This window comes from Triticum aestivum, chromosome 1D, assembly GCF_018294505.1.
Source record: "Triticum aestivum cultivar Chinese Spring chromosome 1D, IWGSC CS RefSeq v2.1, whole genome shotgun sequence".
In the NCBI taxonomy this organism is placed as follows: domain Eukaryota; kingdom Viridiplantae; phylum Streptophyta; class Magnoliopsida; order Poales; family Poaceae; genus Triticum; species Triticum aestivum.
The window spans coordinates 484924655-484946523 of NC_057796.1; the positions used below are offsets into that span (position 1 = coordinate 484924655).

General features: G+C 46.6%; 1 protein-coding gene and 1 pseudogene across 1 annotated transcript; one reads left to right on the forward strand and one right to left on the reverse strand.

Moving 5' to 3' along the window:
- The first annotated feature begins 5173 nt into the window (after positions 1-5173).
- On the forward strand, positions 5174-7127 carry LOC123178020 (S-type anion channel SLAH2). Its single transcript, XM_044591374.1, has 2 exons — positions 5174-5830; positions 5916-7127. Exons 1-2 carry the CDS (start codon positions 5174-5176, stop codon positions 7125-7127), a joined length of 1869 nt encoding a protein of 622 aa, XP_044447309.1.
- A 7516-nt stretch (positions 7128-14643) lies between these two features.
- On the reverse strand, positions 14644-16048 carry LOC123183290 (UDP-glycosyltransferase 88A1-like; annotated as a pseudogene).
- Between the last annotated feature and the right edge of the window lie 5821 nt (positions 16049-21869).

Consider the following 21869-nt stretch of genomic DNA (forward strand, 5'->3'; position numbering starts at 1 on the left):
TTCTAAGGGGCCTCCTTCCATTTTCAGAATGCTCTCTCACATCGCCGTATTGCTGATAATGCAACATGAAAACTGTGTGGTTTTGTGGAAGAAAGCCTCTATCATGCTTTGATCACATGTGATCATGCAAAACAGTTTTGGGTGCCTCTGTTAAAATAAAGAGGACCCAAAATCCCACGGTTGCATCCTTTAACATGGGCAGAAGACGTCATTGTCTCTGAGTTTATCAAGAAGGAGGACACAGTTATCTTTGTTACAGTCATGTGGTGATCTGGTCCAGCAGAAACAAGTTTACTCATGGGGAAGAAAAATTCCAGCCGCTGCGCTCGATGGCACTGGTTGATGAGCTGGTCGGGGTGCTTAAGCTTCCTCCTAGTCGGGTTGCACCTAAGGGGAACATCACCCCGCTCAGCTAGCGCCCTCCGATGGCTGACTGGGTTGCAGTGAACTCTAATGGCGGAATTGACACATCCAACCATGTGGTTGGCTCGGGCTATGCGATTAGAGATCACCAAGGTGTGTTCTTTGAAGCCGGACTGCAACATCACAAGGGCATCGAGCACCCATTCCTGAGCGAACTATTGGCATGTTGACGGTGTACATGTCACGATTAGAAGAGCAGATCAATATGTCATGGGCCAGGTGGATTGCTCTACACTTGCTGATATGTGGCAGGATACGAGGCCTAATCATATCAACGACGCACAGATTATGATGGAAATTATAAGGATGACGGAATCACTCCTGGGTTTCAGGCTTCTTTGGACTCCACGCGAGGCAACCTGGGCGGCGCATCTTTGCGTAAAAGAAGCTCTTAACAATTTATCTTTTACTTGCTTCGATGTAATTCCTAGATTCCTGAATATAATTCTTCAGTCAAATTGTAATCTCACGTTAGTTGAATAAAGCAAGGGATTTACTTCAAAAAGAAGAAGAAAACAAACATTGGACGATCGGCGAAAATAGTCTGGCCGAATAATGAAGTGCGCCGATTGGGCCGGGCCATTAGTAGTGCAGTGAAGCGAGTGGGAGAAACAACCACTGTTGCTCTGGACAGAGTCACTGTAGCATACTAAATCACATCAACCTGTCACTATATCAATATTTTTTTTCAAAAAATGAGACAATTTTTTGGTAAAGTAAACAAATTTTAAAATTCCAAACATTTTTTGAAAAAGTGAACACTTTTGGAAATATTCAAAAAAAGTAGAAATTTTGAACAATGTTTGAGCCTTTTTTGAAAAACTGATTTTTAAAAATTCCAAAAGAATTAAATTTTGAAAGAAGAAAATAAAAACAAAAAACAGTAACGAAAAAACACAAAAAAGACGGCCCTGGTACATTGAAGGTCTCCAAAACCGGAACAAGAACCCTCTTTGTAGCGCTAATGGGCTGGCCAACTTACTTGCTGGGTCTTCATCCATCTCCGAAACAACGCCAGTTTATCGCCATGTGCGACACATAGGATTTGTGACAGCGATGGTCGCGTCGCCTCAAGGGAGACTCTAGTAGGCCGACCCAATAAGAATTCTTCTATTGTTGGGTCGTTGTGCAGGTAGGTTTCGTTCTTTTGTCCTTTTTACTTTTATTTAAGTTTTCAAAAAAATTCAATATATATTTTGTAAAAAATTTACTTATTCAATTATTTAAATGCTAATCACCATTAAAAAAATTAGTACACATAATTTATTTGTTTAGTTTTAGAAAAAAAATCTTTAGAGCATTCAAAAAATGTCTATAATATTTAACAAAACGCGAAAGGAGTGTATTGATTATCTCCCAATTTGTTGGAATGTAGGGGCAATGCTTTACTTCACGTGCATTTTGCCGTCTGATTCAGAATAAATATGCTTTTGTACCCTTTTTCTTTAAAATGTAAACTGGACATTCTGGCACGAATCTCCAAATTTACCTCATGTTTATATAAGTTTTTTAAATACTTGCATGTTAGGATTGGTTACAAGATCCAATTGATACAATGTTTTGGGAACTCGCGGCTATTATTAGGGGCATGCTCTACGAATGAGCTTATAGCCCATCGTGCGGGCCTCCCAAAGTGAGGCCTAGTACGCCAAAAGCGAGAACCTCCCACATTTGGATTGCTTTCTTAATGATTGATCAAGCTTGATGAACTCCCCGCCCCCACCTCTAAAACAAGATATTATGGTTCGAGATGTATAATATCAATCACTTGCTACCCATCTGGGAGCATCCCTTGTCCCAAAGTTATGGGGCTATTTTGTCAAGTTCCTTAGAGAGAGTTGTCTCGTTCCCCTAGGTGTTCTCTACCTACACACCTATGTCGGGATTGGGTATAGGTTCCCTTTCTTGAAGGTCCTTCGAGCTCCTCTAAATCACCATTATGACTATTGAAATTATGAGCATTAGTATGTATGTTTTAGATCCAACGGGTAAATTAAAGGGTCCTTAGCTGGCGTTCTTGCAAAATGGCCGGGCATGCCCCATTCCTCAAAAATGTTAATCACATTTTCAAAAAATGTTCATGAAATCAACTAAATTGTTTTCCATAACATTAAGACATGTATGTACCATTCAAGAACATGATCATGGCATTTAAAAAATGTTTACATTAAAAACTGTGTTCATGACGTATACGAAAGAATTTCAATAGTATTTCAAAATTGTTCATCGTATATTTAAAAAATGTTCAATGTGCGTCCAATGAATTCAAAAAATGCTCAACATGTATCAACAATTTTTTATATGTATTCAAAAACATGTATTTTAAAATAAAAATAAGAATAAAGAAACAAGGAAAACATAAAAAGGAAAAATAAAACAAAAGAATAAAATAAAAATAATAAACCAGTAGAAACAACACAGGAAATAAATAAATAAAAAAAACAGATGAGACCTTCATAAAACCTAGCGAAAGGTTTCCAAAACCAACCCTTGTTACCTGTTCTTAGAACCTTTCCAAAATTGTTCATACGGCTAGTATATAGCTCATATGGGCAGGCCCACTCAAACGATCGCTGAATGTCAGAGGAAAATATGTCATGCAGTAAGCAAGACATACCTCTCACGATAAGAATGTCACTTATTGTTCGCCTTTTCTACTAGGTCATGTATTTGCTTGACCCAAGGAGAGGGATTATTTGTATGGCCCAGGTGTGAGTTATCCATGTATACTTCCACTCCATGTATCGGAAATCCAATTCGGTTGTTGGGAGCATCTCCTTAGCGCCAAATACATTTTTTTGAAAAACAAAAGTAGATGTGTTCATTGTGACACGCAAATGCTGTCTGCAAATTTTTAGGAGGAAAGCTTTAAGCATTTTGAACTGTGCAAAAAAGCAAGTAGAACGCCAAATGCTACCTTCAAATGTTACACTTAATTCTATTTTTTCACTGACGAAACACTACTATCCTGTTTCGCTTTCGCATAAATTTTTTTAAGCACGCTTGTTACACTAACATGAACATCTATAAAAATCGGAATTTTAAAATTCATTTACTCCGTTACATAATATAATATGCTATTACAACCAATATATTAGTACATTCATTGTAAACTGCCATCCTTCCATGTACTATTATGTTCACCTCAAAAAGAAAATGTATGCGTTATGTATTATATCATTTCTGACCCTCCCCGATTATGCCATAGCATCTTCAGGCACTTATCATCGGTATAATGGCTTCTCCGGCACCCAAGAGCCAAAAATGGCCGTCCCGGACACAAACTCCACACTAGTTGACTCCTGATAAACGAATGTACGGACCGTACATGCATGCATGCATCGACGTGTACGCACGTGCATGCGCCTGAGTAGTGCAAAAGGAAAGTATTATAAAGATACTTGATCACGAAGACACGAACTGATCGAGCTGATAGAAATAATAACTTGCGTACATTGATCCACGTCAGTTGTCTAGTATGAAGATCCTCGATGGTACTAGACGCACTACATGTGTACATGCATCCCCATGATCTTCACATGTACCCCCATGATCGGTGCAGGTTATGACGCGGTAAAACATAGTTCTACGGGAAAAGAACAGCGGTAAAACATTTACTCCTATTATACATGGATGGTCTTTCTCCAGAGTCTCGATCATGGTTGTAGTCGGTGTATCACATACTAGTATCATAGTATGTGCTGCTACATCTGTAGTGCATAGTATCATATATTGGTATCATAGTAATACTAGATGACTTCATTTATTACCATATATAACACATAGTAGCACATCATTTATTATGATACTTAACTCTTTTTTTATTTAATTCTATGCCACCTCATCAATATTGCTTAGTTGGTATGCATGACACTTCATTACGGGCAGCCTTATGTCTCTTCATCATTTGTCCTCTACTTTTACTTAACATTTTTTTTAATTTTTGTGCTGACCTGCCGCTCATGCCACGTGGCTGAACTGGTCGCCAAGTTATCATCAAAACCTATGTATTTTAATAGATAAACGATCAAATCTAAAGACTTTTGGCCCATGACAAGTCAGGTGTTGTCCGTATCGGGACAGTAGTTGAGTGAGTAAACGTAGTACTACTCCACCTACTTTTCCTTGGTCAAGCGATCACCCAAAGCTGGCTCCACGTATGCACGAAAGGGCGCCCTTTGCATGCATGTCATGTAGTGGTCGGGGCACAAATGCACCAGGCCAGAAACACGAGAATCAAGAGCAAGTCGGCCTTTGCATGCATGCATGCACGGCATGTGGCGCGACTAATGACGGAATACACGGGCTACCTGGCTCGCTAGGTCAACTGGTCAAGGCTCACGACAGCAAAGGCAGGCTTAACTTTTTGACTTCATGCAATGCAGCATGTTGCACATCACCAAAGTGTATTTGCTTCAAATTTTAGGTGTGGCGGATGCCGGGCCTTGTCAGATAGCTGTATTATGCGTATGTATGAGTGTCTATGTCTGTACTGTGTTTAAAAAAAACAATATAGCTGCCTTTTGGGTACCTGCAACGTGCAGTGATGCGTGGAACCTTCGTACGTACGTGTTCCGGTCCATGTGATTGCCGGCGTGCCACTTGCCTCCGATCGATTTGCAGATCCTCTTTCTGTCCTACTCGCCATGTGTATATATAAGGCAGCCACAACGGGATACACATACATCCACGACGAACCACCCCCTGCTGCCAGCGTTGTGTTTAGCTCTTGAGAGCTTGAGTTGCTTCCATGGCGTCCAGAGAGACCAGCATCCAGATGGCAGGGGTACTGGATGGCGAGGCAGGGAGTGCTCTGTCCCCGGAGCCGCTTCTCCTTTGTGCCCCGTCGCAGGCCGCAGTCGCTAGTGAGCATGGTCATGCCGCTTCTGTGATGGAGGCCGCCGTTGTCGTCGGCGGCACCAGCAAGCTGACCATCAAGGACGCGGCCGCGGCTGCTCACGCTGAGACGCCGTGCTTGCCAGGCTCGCCGTCGCGGCTCTACCTCTCGCAGGCGCAGCTTGACATGCCGCCGTCCATCAGCTCGTGCAACCCCGAAATGGGCACGGCTCCGGTGCTGCCGAGCGAGTCAAAGCTCGAAGATCACATCCCCGGCGAGCCGCGGCTGATGAAGAAGACCCAGCACCACTCATGGCGATCCCTGGTAGGCGGCGGCGAGGCACCAGCGCTGCTGCCGAGCGACAGCACGCGGGAGCTGGACCGCCGGTTTGACAACTTCAAGACCTTCTCGGGCCGCCTCCGCGGTCTGCAGCATGGGCTGCCGCCAGTTGACATCGAGCATGGTGCCGCGCCCAATATCTCGAGCGAGGACACCGACGAGGAAAACATAGTCCCGTCAGCCGATCGCTACTTCGCCGCCCTCGAAGGCCCCGAGCTCGAGACCCTTCGGGTAGGTATTCCACATTCCGACCAAAACTTTCACCTTCTTATAACAAGCATCATCGTCAGTCTCTAACAAGAGTGTGGACATGCAGTCGACGGAGGTGGCAGTGCTGCCTGAGGATGAGCAATGGCCGTTCCTTCTCCGGTTCCCGATTAGCGCGTTCGGGATGTGCCTTGGCATGAGCACCCAAGCGATGCTGTGGAAGACGCTCGAGTCGGAGCCCTCAACGGCATTCCTCCACGCGCACCCCGCCGTCAACCACGTCCTCTGGTGGGCATCTGTCGTCCTCACCGCCATCGTCTCCATCACCTACCTCCTCAAGGTTATCTTCTACTTTGAGGCCGTTCGCCGGGAGTTCCACCACCCAGTGCGCGTCAACTTCTTCTTTGCGCCTTGGATCGCTTGCCTCTTTCTCGTCAAGGGCGTGCCGCAGCCGGTGTGGGAGATCCACCACATCGTGTGGTACCTCCTCATGGCTCCCATCCTCTGCCTCGACATTAAGATCTATGGCCAATGGATGTCGAGCGGCGAGCGCCGACTCTCCAAGGTAGCTAACCCGTCCAACCACCTCGCTATTGTCGGCAACTTTGTCGGCGCGCTTCTCGGCTCTAGGATGGGCCTCCGAGAGCTGCCCATTTTCTTCTTCGCTATCGGGCTAGCGCACTATGTTGTACTCTTCGTCACCCTTTACCAAAGGCTCCCCACCAACATGCAACTACCCAAAGAGCTCCACCCGGTATTTTTCTTCTTCATCGCCGCGCCTAGCGTCGCCTCGATGGCCTGGGCAAGCATCTCCGGCGAGTTCAACGATGGCGCCAAGCTCCTTTATTTCATCTCGCTCTTCCTCTACATGTCGCTGGTGGTGCGCATCAACCTCTTTCGAGGGTTCAGGTTTTCATTGTCGTGGTGGGCCTACACGTTCCCGATCACGAGCGTAGCCGTGGCAACAGTGTTGTATGCGTCGGAGGTGGACAATGTGCTAATGCGGGCACTAGCGGTCGGGTTGTCAGGGATTGCCGCTGTCATGATCACCGGTGTGTTGGCCACTACCGTGTACCATGCTTTCGTGCGCAAAGACCTCTTCCCTAACGACGTCTCCATCGCCATTACACAGCGCAGGCCCAAAATCAGCAAGATCCTCGCGCATCTCCGCTCTTCTAGCTCGGACGTCAAGGAGCTCGACCTCTCCATCACTAGTTCAAATTCCAATTCCAAGAACGACACGTACTCCGGTGACTCATGTTCCAACTCCAGAACAAGCAGCAACAGCAACGAGTCTCCGGTGTCACACGGGCATGTATGAGCAGAGTGTTAGATGTCCCGTGCACAATAGGGTGCACGCATGCTGCATGCATATCTACCACATAGATATTTCTTTTTTTTTCATTCTTTTTCATCTTTATATATTTGCTGCACATAGTGGTAGATTAGCAGCAATGTCCTTGAGTAATTTGCATTGCCATGATGGTGATATTATTACAGATTTGCAGATAAATCTCACTTACTTTTATAAGTATGTATTTTCATTCACCGGAGGTGCATATCTATATATCATCAGTGTGCAATGTATGGCCGAATGTGTAAGATGCAAGATACCCAAGCCTCTATATCCGGGAGCGTTTTCGCTCCAATATTCACCCACTTGGATGAAAATGACCTATGGGTATGTTTGAACATGGCACGTGTATTTTTTTGGTAAATGGCGGGGTACAAATGCGTTGTGTATCGAGGGTTTCGTTTCAATTTTTTTGAACGTGTGTGATGGTTGTGTTGGTTGGTTTAGCAATTTTTGTTGCCTGTGCGGCAGTTTGTACGGTGGCGTGGTCGTTCTGCTTCCATGCTTCCTTTCATTTCTATTCGGCCGCTGTTGGTTCAGTGGTCGCGTCGCTTTCTGTTGTTCATTGGTTCTCGTGCGTGCTGCTTTTGTCTGGTTGCTGTCGGTTTGGTACGCGGTGCCGTCGTTCTTTCTGGCGGAGCGGTGCCGCCTACATATCTCTGTCGCTCCCTCTCGATGGCACTGGCGCTGTCGCTGTTGACGTTGCTTCGGGAGCCCGCCATCTCTTCTGATCGGTGGCCCATCTCTCGCGCCTTCCGGAGATCTTTCCGTTTACTTCTGTGCTTCCTTCCCTCTGTTGCGAGGTGTCTGCTGTTGGTGGTTCTTGTGGGTAGCGGAGGGAGGAGATTCGGTTGGGAAAGCGGGCCTATTGATCCCACTCTCAATCGACGACGAACCGCAGAGAAGCGAACCGGCGAAGCGAGCAGCACATCGGGGGGAGGTGGTCACCTGCAAGTCAACCGCGCGACGGGTGAGCAGAGCGGCTCGCACCCGCGCCAGGGGAAAAGGAGGGGGCCGGAGCCGTTGGCTGTGCGCGGCAGCGGAAGACGGGGGGACGAGGCGTTCTGCTACATCCGCGGCCAGAGGTGAGTTCCTTGTGCTTTTTGGCCTCCATGATTGTTTCGCCTACGCGTCCTGGCCATCAACGGCGACCAATGGTGACGGGGTGGATGTAGATCATGAGGGAGCGGGAGCAAATCGGTGATGGAAATCATGAGCACGGAAACGCAAATCACACGGCCAAGCAAAACAGTGAGGGCCATAGCTTTTTTTTTTTTTTGAAAAGTAAGGGCCATAGCTGCCCGTGCAACATTTTTATGCTCAATTTTTTGCTGACTCGCGCATTTCTTCACTATTTTTAATGGTGGGGGTAGCACGAGGATGGCTAGCTGCTACCATCCACGGGATGAGAGCAATGGGTTTGAGAGATGCAGCATACTCAAGGCCGAGAAGGGATTTTCAGGAAAGGCGTATATGTTCATTTTAATCCATGTTTTGCATCAGGGTCTTCAGAATGTAGGCAAGATTTTAGAGAAGTTGTTTTTGTAGGCAACACAAAGAGATATAAGTAGGCAAAAATCCCACAGAATAATTCAGCATCTGTGTGTTTCAGTAGGTGCAATATGATTTATGTTCAGTAGAAACTTTTTTGTTGATTGTTGTTGGATGGTACTTTGATATGTGTGGTGCGTTCTATTTTTGCAGGTGTTCCTTTTTGCGAGCCGGATCGGGTTGTGCAGCATACTGTTGTTGCTACTGGTTGCTTGCCCGTTTTGAATTCTGGTATTTTCTCGCTCCTTGCCCAGTGTATGCATGGTGTGTACTTGGGTCGAAGTAGGTAACCATTATATTGGTCAATAGCGGGCAAATTAAATTACACGTACTAAATTACAACGTGGTCATGGTTTAGTCGGAGGGAGTGTACTGCTTTGATTTGTGCGGGTGTTGCCAGCCGTGCGCGTGTGGTTGCTTGCATGGCCATGCAGTGGCTGTGTAATTCTTGGGGGTACTTCAGGTTGTACACGCGTGCTTGCCAGCATGGCCATGCACGTGCTTGTGCAATTGTTAGATGCACTCCAGGTTGTACGCGCGAGCTTGCGTGCATGGGTCATGCACGTGGCCGTGTAATCGTTAGGTGCACTCCAGGTTGTATACTGTGCGTGCTTCCTGTTAGAAGATGACCGGCTCTATTATTTGCGATTCACTAGCTAAAATTGTTGGTGACTATATTTAGACTAGACTTTAGCTAGCCCTTCATCTATTGAGTGTAGGAGCGGTGAATCAAAGCAAGATAATTAGTCTACTCTAGATGTGCGAAAGACTCATAATGACTTTGTGAAGCAGAAATATGCACTTCAAAGTGAAAGGAGAATCAATCCCTATTCATATACTTCAGAGTCGTTCCTTGATTTTGTTTTCCCTGTTTGCAAATGCTCTTTAGGAGGACGAACTAATTAAGCAAGGAATTGCATTGGTAATGTTTTCCCCTACCCCAAACTTGATTAGTTCAGCAACAGTTCTTTTTGTTTACTTGATATATATGGTGCAATTTCTACTTGGTAATGTTTTTTAACCCGCAATTATTTTCATTTATAGATGATGATTTCTTTAGAAGGGTTCCTAACTGAATGTTGTACCCTCAACCGTGGCAAGCAAAATTTTCATGCAATCAGCATCACAAACATTCAGGGAAAACGTTTAGAATCAGCCGGATGAAATCTTCCTCCCGTAAACCTCTCTCTCCGCGCAACACGTGTCCCTGCCCACCCCACCGCTTCCTTCCCCTCCACCTTATCTTCTTCCCGAAGCCTGTCGTCCACCAGTTTCTTCCCCCTTCTTGTTGGCCACTTAGCAGAGAGACAAGCAAAGCCACCGCACTGGAGGAGGGGGACGAACCGTCGGCAGCGGCTGCATCGAAGCTCCGTCCTGGCCGCATTGAAGCTCCGCCGTGGATGCATTGAAGCGCCACGGGAGCTGCACCATAGCGTCCCGCGCTGCATAGCAGCTTCTGTTGTTGTCGCCGCGCGCTGCATAGCAGCTTCCGCCGTCGCTGCGCGCTGCGTTTCCAGCTACCGCCATGGCCGTCGTCGGAGCTGCATCATGGCGTCATCGCGTTGCGTCCCTGCATAGCAGTTCCTGTCGTCGCCGCCGCGTGCTGCGTTTGCAGCTACCGTCATGGCCGTCGCCGGAGCTGTATCGTAGCGTCCCCGCGCTGCGTCGCTGCATAGCAGCTCCTGTCGTCGTCGCCGCGTGCTGCATAGCAGCTTCGACCGTCATCGCCGCACGCCGCGTTGCAGCTTCCGCCATGACCGTCGCGTGCTGCGTCGCAGCACCCGTCTTCGCCGGCGCTGCATCACAACCTCCGCCTTGGGCACCGCGTGCTGCGTCACCACACCTGTCGCCGCCGGCGCTGCATCGCAAAATCCGCCATCGTCTCCGGCGCTGCAAAGCACATCCCCCGCTCCACTCGCAGCTTCCGCTGTCATCACCGTGTGCGTCTTAACATCCGCCATGGCCGCCGCGCATTGCGATGCAACATCCGTCGCCGGCCACCTGTGCTGCGATGTAACATCCGTCGTGGGCTGCCTTGTGCTGCGATGTAGCCCTCATCGGCGTTTGCTGCCGTCGGCGACGTAGCAGCGAACTGCTGCGTGTGCTCGGGAGGAAGAAAGTGACGGACCGACGAACTCGGGGGAGGAAGGAAGCGACGAAGCGTTGACCCATCGAACGGCTTGGGCGGGATAGATCGGACGGCCACCTACCCGACTGATTTCCTGAAGAAATCAGTCGAATGATTTGTAGCAGCCGCCAACATTCAGTGGTAGTTAATAGTCTATATCCTTGGTCACTCTCCAAACTTTACTATTTCTCTCAAGATTAAACCTAATATGACCATAGCTAACAGAGAAGCTCTAAGTAGCGAGAATCTGAGTTTTAATATAGCTGTTGCTAATATATGAGAAGAATGTGAGTACAGAAGATCATAAACTGATCCAGTAAAGTAATACTATTAGTTTTAGGATATATATATCTTCTCACGTTCTTCAAGTAGTCAGTTGTTAACTATATTTGTAATATAGTTAGATTTGTTTCATTACATCGAAAGTCATGCCATAAAATATATTCAAACTTCTCTCCTGATTCAAGTCGCTGCCATGCTGTTATATATTTCTTTTCTTCATTATGATTATATTATAGATGGCTTTCTTAGCATTGATAAATTCACTGATGTAACACTTCTATTTTGATTCAGCAAAATCTGGTATCGATTATTATGGTGGCTTTTAGTAAGTAACTCTTTACAATTTCAGTCCTTTTTATCATTGGTTGAGTGCAGGCTAATGCAAACCCATTAGCTACAATTCTTAGTAGTGCCAACACCTACGCGGCATCACACATGCATGCACCATGTATTGTGATAATAAATTGAGTCTTACTGTAAACAATAAAAACACTTCTTATGAACGGAACGTATCAATGGGGCGCGGCGTGCCGCGCGGGCAATGCTAGTATATGCCTAGCGGTCTTATTTCCGTTGTAAGATTCAACAACGTAATATTTTATTGCACAGAGACTTAAGACGTCCAATAGATAGGTATTACAAAATAAACAGACAAGTATAATTGTAATCTTATTAGTCATGTAGTCAAATGAATATATAAAAGTTTCAATACATTAAGTTCCATTAATAAGAACTGGCAACTTAAGACTCAAAACATTAAGTTTCACTTTCTGTAACTTAAGAAAACCTTTTTAGGTAGATAACCATACGTCTAGCAGTTCTATTCCCGCTGTAAGATTCAAGATCATAATATTTCATAGCACAACGAATTGATATTTCAAACAGATAGGTACTACAAACTAATGAAGCAAGTAGAATAATACATACCAAAAACAAAAAATCAGTGATCAGATTCAACTAATATTACAGATACAAGAACAAACAGCTAGGGACAAGAAATATTCAAGAACAACAAACCTTTTTACCAAAATCGGATATAACTCTAGGGGCGTGTTTGGTTGCCGTAGGAGCCAGGCCTGGCTAGCTCAGCCTGGTTGAAGTAAAACAGGCAAAAAGTCGACGTCTGCACATTGTTACACACACACACACACACACACCCCCACGCGCGCGCGCGCGCACACACACACACATATTGCATAAAGTCTCGGGCGAGCGTTCTTGCCGGTGTCGTGGCGAATTTATTGCTAGCATCGCCGCCGCAGAGAAAGTTTGTGCGGAGGAGCGCTGAGGCAGAGGAACAGGGATGAGAAATGTAGTGTGTGTCAAACCATGGCGACTGCGGTGGACGGTGGTCGTGGCTCCGCGTCCGACACGACGAGCACGGATTCGTGCACGAGTGACCTCGTCGGCAGCGCGGCGAACTAGTTGCTAGCCTCGTCGCCGCAGACAAAGTCCGCACGGAGACATAGGCAAGAGGAGGAGAAATGCAGTGCGTGCGCCACGGCAGCGTCAGTGCAGTAGGTCGAGAGAGAGGAGGCCGAGATGAACGATGCCGGAAACGACTCCAGTGTAGTAGGACGCGGGCAAGGAGGTCAAGAGGAACGGCGCCGCCGTCGAGAGGGACGAATAGGAGGGCTCTGAAGCGGAGGACCGAGTAGAAGAAATACAGTGTGCGTCATGGCGGATTGAGGAGAGAAGGCCCAGATGAACAATCTTCCAAACAGAAAACTTGCAACACGAATGTCGTAAGGAACTGCAAGATTAGGCTACTGGCCAACGGAATTTTCAAATGGTCGATCGTGCGCGACGAATTTGATAAAATTCGTCCGAAATAGCTCCAAACGTGAACACAAAATTGAGCATTTACTATCGACGAAACTACGAACCAATCGCCTGAATGGAACCGTAACATCGACGTGCATCTTTTTTGTGTAGAACCTAGCTCAAACCAAAGCACCGTTGTGTAGATTAGAGGGGAGAAGGAAGAAAGGAGATTAGGGAGGAGGTTAGTGAAGGTAGAAGAAGAAGCACCTACATAGCTCGCATCCCTCCAACCTCCTCTCGTGCAAGGGCCCCAACCCATGTGCGCTCGTTGTGGCTCAGCTCGACCTGGCTCTGGAGAAACTGCCGATCTGAGTGTTACGAGCGAGTCAGGCTCAGAGACGTTTTAAACTTCGTGCGATGCAGGCCCAACAATGTAAGCAAGCAACCAAACGGGACACAAACTTTCCGGCAGGCTCTGTTGAGGGAAATGCATGCAACCAAACATGTCCTAGTAGTATTGTTGATATCATTGACGCGAAGAACAACAAAATCTTGCTCCATGATGATTGTTCTTGTAGGATGAGAGTGGACTAGAAGAACAGAGTGCTCGTCCCTGCTACTTGCCTACGTTAGCTTTTTTTGTTTTGCGGAATTGTCTACGTTAGTTTCAGTAATTGTATGTTAGGCTACCCCACATGAATAGTCACACTACGCCACAAGGACATGTATAATGCTTCAATTTACAATGACATTACACAAATATACCGACTCTTATACAAGATCAAAATGCTAATCGATAGCCCACAATTTGCGTGTCCCCGTCCATGTGTGCTACAAATCCACTTCCATACTGATGCCCAGTTTGATATATGCATAAATGCAAGGCATTCGTCTGAAAAAGAACATGCATTAACGAAGAAGGCAAATGAAACTAGAAAGCTCTCACAACGCAGCAATAGTAAGCAACATAAAATTCAAAAGATTTTTTGTTGTCTCCATGGTCTGACATGAAACAGGATCACGATTATCAAGCAACCTAGCTAGAGTTGAAGTGTTGCGGTCCAAAAGAAAAATAAAGTTGAACAATGTGGAATAAAATTCAAATCCAATACCTTGTCGTGCGGTTGAACACTAGGGAAGGTATCACTCTACATAGTCGATCCATTATTGCCAGGAAGAAAAAACATCCTAAATATGTGTGGAGGTAACTGCGGTACTTGGCACTTACAAAGCCGATTTATTAAGACTAGTGATTGGGGCGCTACCCTGTGGCGCCGCTTGAGAGAAAGTTGTGCGCATATTTTTATTAAAAAAAATACATAAAGTCCTTGCCTCCGTCTAAAAAAACATCTCAAAAAATATCCTCACCTTCATCTAAAAAAGAGGTAAAAAAGAAAAAAGAAAAAATTACCACTCCAGCCTACCAGCGAGTGCCACTTTGCATAACCCTCCATTTAAAAAATACCAGAGGTCATCATCTCCATCTAAAAATATGTATTTAAAAAATAATCCACACTTTCATCTAAAAAAGTTGCAAAAGATTTCTCACCGCGGCCAACCAGCTTGCGCCACGTGGCGTAGTTGGTTGGCCACCCTCCACGCGTAGCTTAATGGTTTTAAATGGTGCTACGCACATGCTAGCAAGTTAAGTGATTGACCATGCAATGCAACTACGAGTAAAATATAAACAAGAGGGAAACTTGGACTAGAAACATATACGTAGAAGGCAAAGAACAGTCGCAATTTGCAAGTAGTGCGTCACTCGCTGAGCTGCTTTCCGAGATTGTCCACGTCCAACAAAAACCGGGCAAACGACGCCCGCGACGAGCCCCCTTCCTCCAGCGCCGCCTTGGCCTCTTCCCTGCGAGCAGCCACCCGGGCCCTGAGCTGCCTCCCATCCTCGCCCTCGATCACCAGCCTCACCTTGGCATCCACCTCCTCTGCCTTACAAAACTTGCCATGTATTCCTCCAGCTCGAGAGCGACGCCCATGTCCTCTGTCATGCACACCTTGTTCATCTTCTGCTCCGCTTCCAGCGGCAGGCACAACATCGGCACTCCAGCCGCAACGGCCTCCAGCACCGAGTTCCATCCGCAGTGCGTCACGAACGCGCCTGTCGCCTGGTGGCGGAGCACGGCCACCTGCGGCGCCCACGACTTGACGACAAGGCCCCTGCCCTTTGTCCGCTGTAGGAATCCTTGAGGCAGCAGCGCGTCAAGGTCCGGCTGTTGCTTCCGGCGGGCTTGCGCACGGACCACAGGAACCGCTGCCCTGACCTCTCCAACCCAACGGCCATCTCCTTGAGCTGCTCCGCCGAGAGCGTGCCCATGCTCCCGAAACAGAGGAACACCACGCTGCGGTCGGGCTGCGCATCGAGCCACTCAAGGCACTCGTTCCTCTCTGCTTTGTAATGATCCTTGGTGCCCTTGCTGACCAACGGCCCGACGCAGTAGATCGGAGGCAGCTTTCTGCCGGGGAGGTCCATGAGAGACTGCACCGCCCGGCTCTCCAACAACTCAAACGTGTTCACCAGAACGCCCATGGTCTCCGTGTTGCGCTTCCAGATGTCTGTCATGGCCTTGCACATCTCATCCTCGGGGTGCTCCAGCAGCTCCTTGATGAGATGAGACGCTGGCATCGGCGGGACGCCGAGGAAATCGAGGGGCATGTCCCCGAGTTCCTTCAAGCCCGTCTGCCTGCCGGCTATCAGTGCCGGGACCTGGGTTAGGACAGACAGGCACGAGGCGCCCCCGACGAAGAACGTGTAGACCGGGACGCCGAGCTTCACGCAGACGTCGGTGGCGTGGACGCAGAACATGTCGAGGATGACAGAGTGCAACTTTTTCCGGGGGATGCCGCGGAGGAACGCTTCCAACCGCTCGTTATAGTCGTGCAAGAGCTGGAGCATGAGTAGGGAAGGGTGCTTGCCGGAGGCTGCAAAGTCTGGAGCAGGGAGGGGCGGGAGGACATGGAAGGAGATGGACGGGTTGGAGGCGGCGATGCGCTCGATGGCGGTGGCGGCGGAGTCTGTCGACTTGAAAGGCGGCTCGACGAGCACCACGGTGACGTCGTAGCCATGCTCGAGGAAGACGTTGGCGAGCTCCGACATGGGGCCAACGTGGCCGACGCCGGCGCCGGGGTACATCACCACGGTCTGCTTCATCTCGAGCCTATGGAAGGTGGGTGGACTGCAATGTTTTGCGAATATGTAGCAGGTGGCACTGGCACTGGCCAGGTGTAAATAGTTGTCGTTGCCGTTCTGCCTTGCGAGAGAAGTAGTTTGGGCATGGATCTCAGGACTCAAATATATGCTGATGTTATATAGTCAGTTTCTAAATCTACCTCGGATAAAGTAATTTGTGGTGGTTCAAGTCTTCAAGACGATGTTTCCTGGTAGCTGCCTGGACAATCGGGGTACCTTGCGGAGGAAGCATATATATGCACGTGACAGACAGACAGACAGACAGATAGAGGTTTGAATCAGTACGCTGTTAGGTAGAGTAGCTTTTAGCCGGTCTCTAGTTAGTCTCGTTTGTAAAAAAACAAGTATTAGAGTATATTCGGTTTATATATACTAGCACAAATGCCCGTGCGTTGCAGCGGGAGAAAATAAATATGATACATACCTAACTCAGTAAACATGTTATCTTCGGCAGTGTCCAGTAATAGCGTTATACCATCCAAATCCTTCCCACACGTCTGGAAGAACAGTCCAGCCACTGTCCAGAAAGAAGAGAGAGGAAAAAAAGCCAACCAGACCCCGCTTTGTCCTCGTATAACCGTACAGTTGCAAATCACCATTCAGTAAATATGGGCTTTTTCTCTTCGTTCCCTTCCTTTGGGCTGGGTTAATTCATTTTCGCTTCCTTTCCTTCGGTACCTTTTGTTGATCCTCCAAACAGCTTACATATATGATGAACTGGTAATCTAAAAAAAAATGATGAACTGGTTGGATTGTATCTAAAATAGGAGGTGAGACAGGACAGGAGGTTGTGAGTTCTTATCCTGAAGCTTATTGTCCTTGCTCCATTCAGTTCCACTATTTTAGGATCTTCGGTAGCAAAAAAGTTTATGGTACCATTGAGAATCGTCTATTCATAAGAAAATGTGCAAGTCAAAATTCAGCCGCTCTTTAAATTTATCTGATCGATAGTGTGCAAAAGAATAATACAGATTAAAATCTTCCTAAAAGACGGTGAGGTGCAAAGTGGGTAGAAGAATTGTTTTCTAACAAATTGTATAGTCGTGTGTGTAGTGTACATCTCTGTACAGAAGAAGGTTCATAGTTACAAGTCCACAATTCATTTTCGCCTTCCTTTTATGTGAGACCATTTCAGGTCCAAACTTAGTTCCATGAGTATGAAAAATGGTTTTGACATGTACCTAGTCGCGTTCAAGAAAAGGCATAGTGCGTCGTTTCAGAGTTTTGTTGAATATATGGCCTGCTCGGTACGCTTCCAAGAAAAATTCTGCAAAGCACAATTGGAACATGTTGGATATATTATGCCACGGAGGGCAGCAGATTTTTGATTTCTCCGAGCACGGTCCATCCTTAGTCCAGCATTACAATACCTAGTTTACTCTAGTTGTTCCTAGAGCTACCATGACTAATAATCATAACTTGTTTCATCTATAAACCTTTCTCAGTATAGGTACAACACAACTCTATGTTCTGTCCAGGTTTCTGCTCCTTTCCTATGAACTACAGTATAATATTTAATTTATTTCCAAGATGACAGCAACATGAATATCAGCAGATGGCATAAGTTGGAATTGTTGCCATCAGAGTGCAAGTGTGCCAGCTCGGTACAGTCAAATAATCAACCAGCGCCATTAACGATCACACATAAATCCAAAGGATGAGCACCAGATTTTTTTTTGTGCTAGCACGCATAGCATTCAGCAGCTTCCAGTCGGTGTACAGCAACAACAATTGATTAAAAAAGCAATAGCAAGCAACAAATCCCCACTGAGCGCCCAGTGACTGCCCCTCCTACACTTCGCCATTCATCTCGTCCTCACCACCCAGCGCCGATCTTCCCCCTCCTCTACCTCACCATCAAGCGCTCCTCCTCCTTCTCTTCTCCATCCACCTCACCACCCAGCCACTTCCCGGCTGCCAAAGGTGGCGCGGGAAATTCTGGCAGCGCCGGTGTGTGTGTTTGCTGCTGCGGCTGGGGTGGCGGCGGCCTGATCGTCGGCTCACGGGGGCCGGAGCGGAGTACCGCTGCCGTGGTGGTGGAGCCCCTCCCGGTGGGTGGCTGGGAGCGACGGCGGGCTGCAGGGCTGGCGTGCAGTGGCGGCTCGGTTGCTCGCCAGATCTGGCAGCCGGCCAGCACGCTCGGGGGCTGGTTGGACCTATGGCGGAGGCGAGGGAGGAGGTCTGGTGGTGCTGCTCGTCTGCCGGTGGCGGAAGGATTCTGGGGCGGCTTGGGTGAAATCACCAAGTTTTCTCTTCCGTGAGCTCTTCTCTGTACCATCGTTGGCCATCTCTGTATGAATCAATATGGCAAAATTAGCTCGACCTATCTATTAGGCTGGGCACACCATGGCTGCACCAATTTTTTCTGTATCCCCAGGTCGGCTCTTCTCCTTCTTTAGGATTATTATAGCTCAAATGGCATCTCCAATTATTTCTGTGTATCTTTGGATCGGCTAATTTTTTTCTGTGTATCTTCAGATCAGCCCTCTCTCCTTCTTTAGGATTATTAGGACTTGGGGTAGGCGTAGGCGCTGGGACCGGCGGCGAGCGGCGGCATGGTAAGGGTGCGGCGCGCTAGAGGTGGAAGATGGGATTGGATCGTGGGTCGTGCGGCTAGGTGAGCTCGTTTTTTATGTTCTGGCGCTCGTACGTTTTGGTCATCTGGACTGTGCGGGTTGGTTCTCATCCTCGCTTCTCTCTCTGTTTTTTCAGAGAGCCGCCATCCTCCCAGCAAGGCTAGGACCGGCGGAGGCCGAGCGGCGGACTGGTTTGGTTTGTGGTGGTCGTCGACTTGCCGGAGAGGGGCGAGGTGGTGGTCCTCGACTCGCCGAAGAGGGAGGGGGGAGGAGGAGCTGCGGCACGGTCGTCGGGTGATGGGGTGCGATGGTGGCGGTTGAGAGGACAGGATAAGGAAGGGACGTGCGGCTGGTGTTTTCGCTAGCGAATCATTATTTTACAGTAGGTGTGGATTGCGGGTTGATTTTATGTAAACCGAGGGGCTTTCTTGAAAAACTGCCATGATGACGGACGACCAGGAATTAAACCCTATTTTCTTTATTATTAGGTAAAGATTTGGTAGTTCAAGTTGTGATCTATCTCTACTATTCTTGACCTCCAAGATTTGTATCTTATATAAACAGCCCTTCGAGACCCTAATACATATTCAGAATCTCATAATCTTCATGGTATCCGTCGCCTAGGTTATCTCCTCGATATGTCTCCTCCGTCGGTCCCTCCACCTCTCCCGGCGCAACCCCTCTTCACCACGGCTGAGTTCAACGCCGTCCGATCGCCATCCTTCTCTTCTTCCTTCTCCAACCCTAGTTCTCTCACCCACCACCAATACACCCTTCATCCCAATCTCCCTTGATCTCGCTGCCCACAACTACTACCATTGGCGCCATCTCTTCCACATCCACCTTGGTCGCTGCGGTCTGCGCCACCACATCCATCCATCCTCTGTCCCGCAGCCTGCCAATACTCGTTGGGTGAAGGATGATCTTACGATCATCCAATGGATTTACACTCGGATCTCAACCGAGCTCTTCAATCTTGTCTCCAACGACGACGCCACTGCAGCCGAGCTTTGGGCCTCTCTTCAACAGTTGTTTCAAGACAACTCCGACGCCCGCATCAACGCCCTTCACACCGAGCTCCGCACCATCACCCAAGGAGACTCCCTGATACGTCTCCGTCGTATCTATAATTTTTGATTGTTCCATGCCAATATTCTACAACTTTCATATACTTTTGGCAACTTTTTATACTATTTTTGGGACTAACATATTGATCCAGTGCCCAGTGCCAGTTCCTGTCTGTTGCATGTTTTTGGTTTCGCAGAATATCCATATCAAGACCTTTTTTTGGCGCCGTTGCCGGGGAGTCATAGCATGGGGTGAATATTCTCGTGTGTGCTTGTTTGCTTTATCACTAAGTAATTTTTATTTGCTGTTCTTAGTTGTTTTCTATCTTTAGTTATGGGTAGGAAACGCAAAATACCAAAAAAATTAGTTGTACCTACTGAACCAATGGTTGAAGAACCACTCAAAATCTATCACACTGCTGAAGCTTATTACTTGGATCATCTTCGATCCCTATGTGCTCGTGCTGAAACCCCAACTAGCTTAGTTGAGGGCAAATCTTTAGATGAGCATGCTTGTTATGTGCGACACCGAATATCTGAAAAAGGGAAATTTTACTGGGTCAAATTCATCGTTTGCAATGCTATGCTTGGAATTTATGCGAAATATATGATATTACTTGTTGTTCTGAAAACCCTAAGAAACACCTTCCCTATCAATGTGAGTTTAGTGATAATGGAATCGTATCTTCGTATGCTAAGGGTGTTTATAGTTACTATGATGTTCACCAAATTGAAGAATTTGTTGCTTTTAAGGGTGCTTATGAAATTGCTTCTTTGATTGAAACGTATGATGCTACTCTTTACAAATCTGAAAATTTTGCCATACATAAATATTGCTATGATAATTATGCTTCTAATGCCTATGTTGAACCATATATTGAGGACTACTCCGCTGTCCAAGAAGAGACTAATATTTTGCAGGAGTCTATGAAAGAAGAAATTGATGAAACTGTGAGCTCATTGGATGAAAAAGATGATGAGGAGAGCGAAGAACAAAAGGAGGAAGAGCGGATTAGCTACCCGTGCCCACCTTCTAATGAGAGTAACTCTTCAACTCATACATTGTTTAATTTCCCTTCGTGCTTACCGAATGATGATTGCTATGATGATTGTTATGATCCCGTTGATTCTCTTGAAATATCCCTTTTTGATGATGCTTGCTATGCTTGTGGCCAAGATGCCAATATGAATTATGCTTATGGAGATGAACTTGCTATAGTTCCTTATGTTAAACATGAAATTGTTGCTATTGCACCCACACATGATAGTCCTATTATCTTTTTGAATTTTCCCGACTACACTATATCGGAGAAGTTTGCACTTATTAAGGATTATATTGGCGGGTTGCCTTTTACCGTTACACATGATGATTTTGATAGATATAATATGCATGTGCTTGCTGCTCCTACTTGCAATTATTATGAGAGAGGAACTATATCTCCACCTCTCTATGTTTCCAACACGATAAAATTGCAAGAAATTGTTTGTACTATGCATTGGCCTTTACTATGTGTGCATGAATTGTTCTTATATGACATGCCGATGCATATGAAGAGATTTAGACTTCGTCATTACATGATATATGTTACTTTGTGCTCACTACTAAATTACAAATCATTGCTAATTAAAATTGGCTTTGATATACCTTGGGATCCGGGTGGATTCACTACTTGAGCACTATATGCCTAGCTTAATGGCTTTAAAGAAAGCGCTGCCAGGGAGACAACCCGGAAGTTTTAGAGAGTCATTTATTTCTGTTGAGTGCTTTCATTTAGTTTAAAAACAACAAAAATAAAGAGGGGAACCCAAAACTTTTCAAAAAGGAAAGTGAAAGTGAGAAAGACAAGCATTGTTGAAGTGGGAGAGCTCCTTAAACTTTGTTCATGCTCACGGCAACTTTGTGAATCTTGATTACAGAAACTTTTCAAAAAAAATAATTATCCCTTTGTACAATTCCATTGTATTATAAAAATAATGTGCCAAGGTTTGCCTTTAGGATGTTTACAATACTTGTTGGTTTGTATGGTGCAGGACAGAAACTTTGGCTGTAGTGCGTGATTTTTAATTTTTTACTGGAACGTCAAATGGTTCTGATTCTTTGTGCACTCTCTTTCTATACAAATTTTTTATTTTTCCTAA

Bases quoted from the DNA above. Each gene is read 5' to 3' on its own strand.
- LOC123178020 (XM_044591374.1), top strand. From the start codon at position 5,174: ATGGCGTCCAGAGAGACCAGCATCCAGATGGCAGGGGTACTGGATGGC. The intron at 5,831-5,915 runs GTAGGTATTCCA...GTGGACATGCAG, and splicing joins CCGAGCTCGAGACCCTTCGG to TCGACGGAGGTGGCAGTGCT.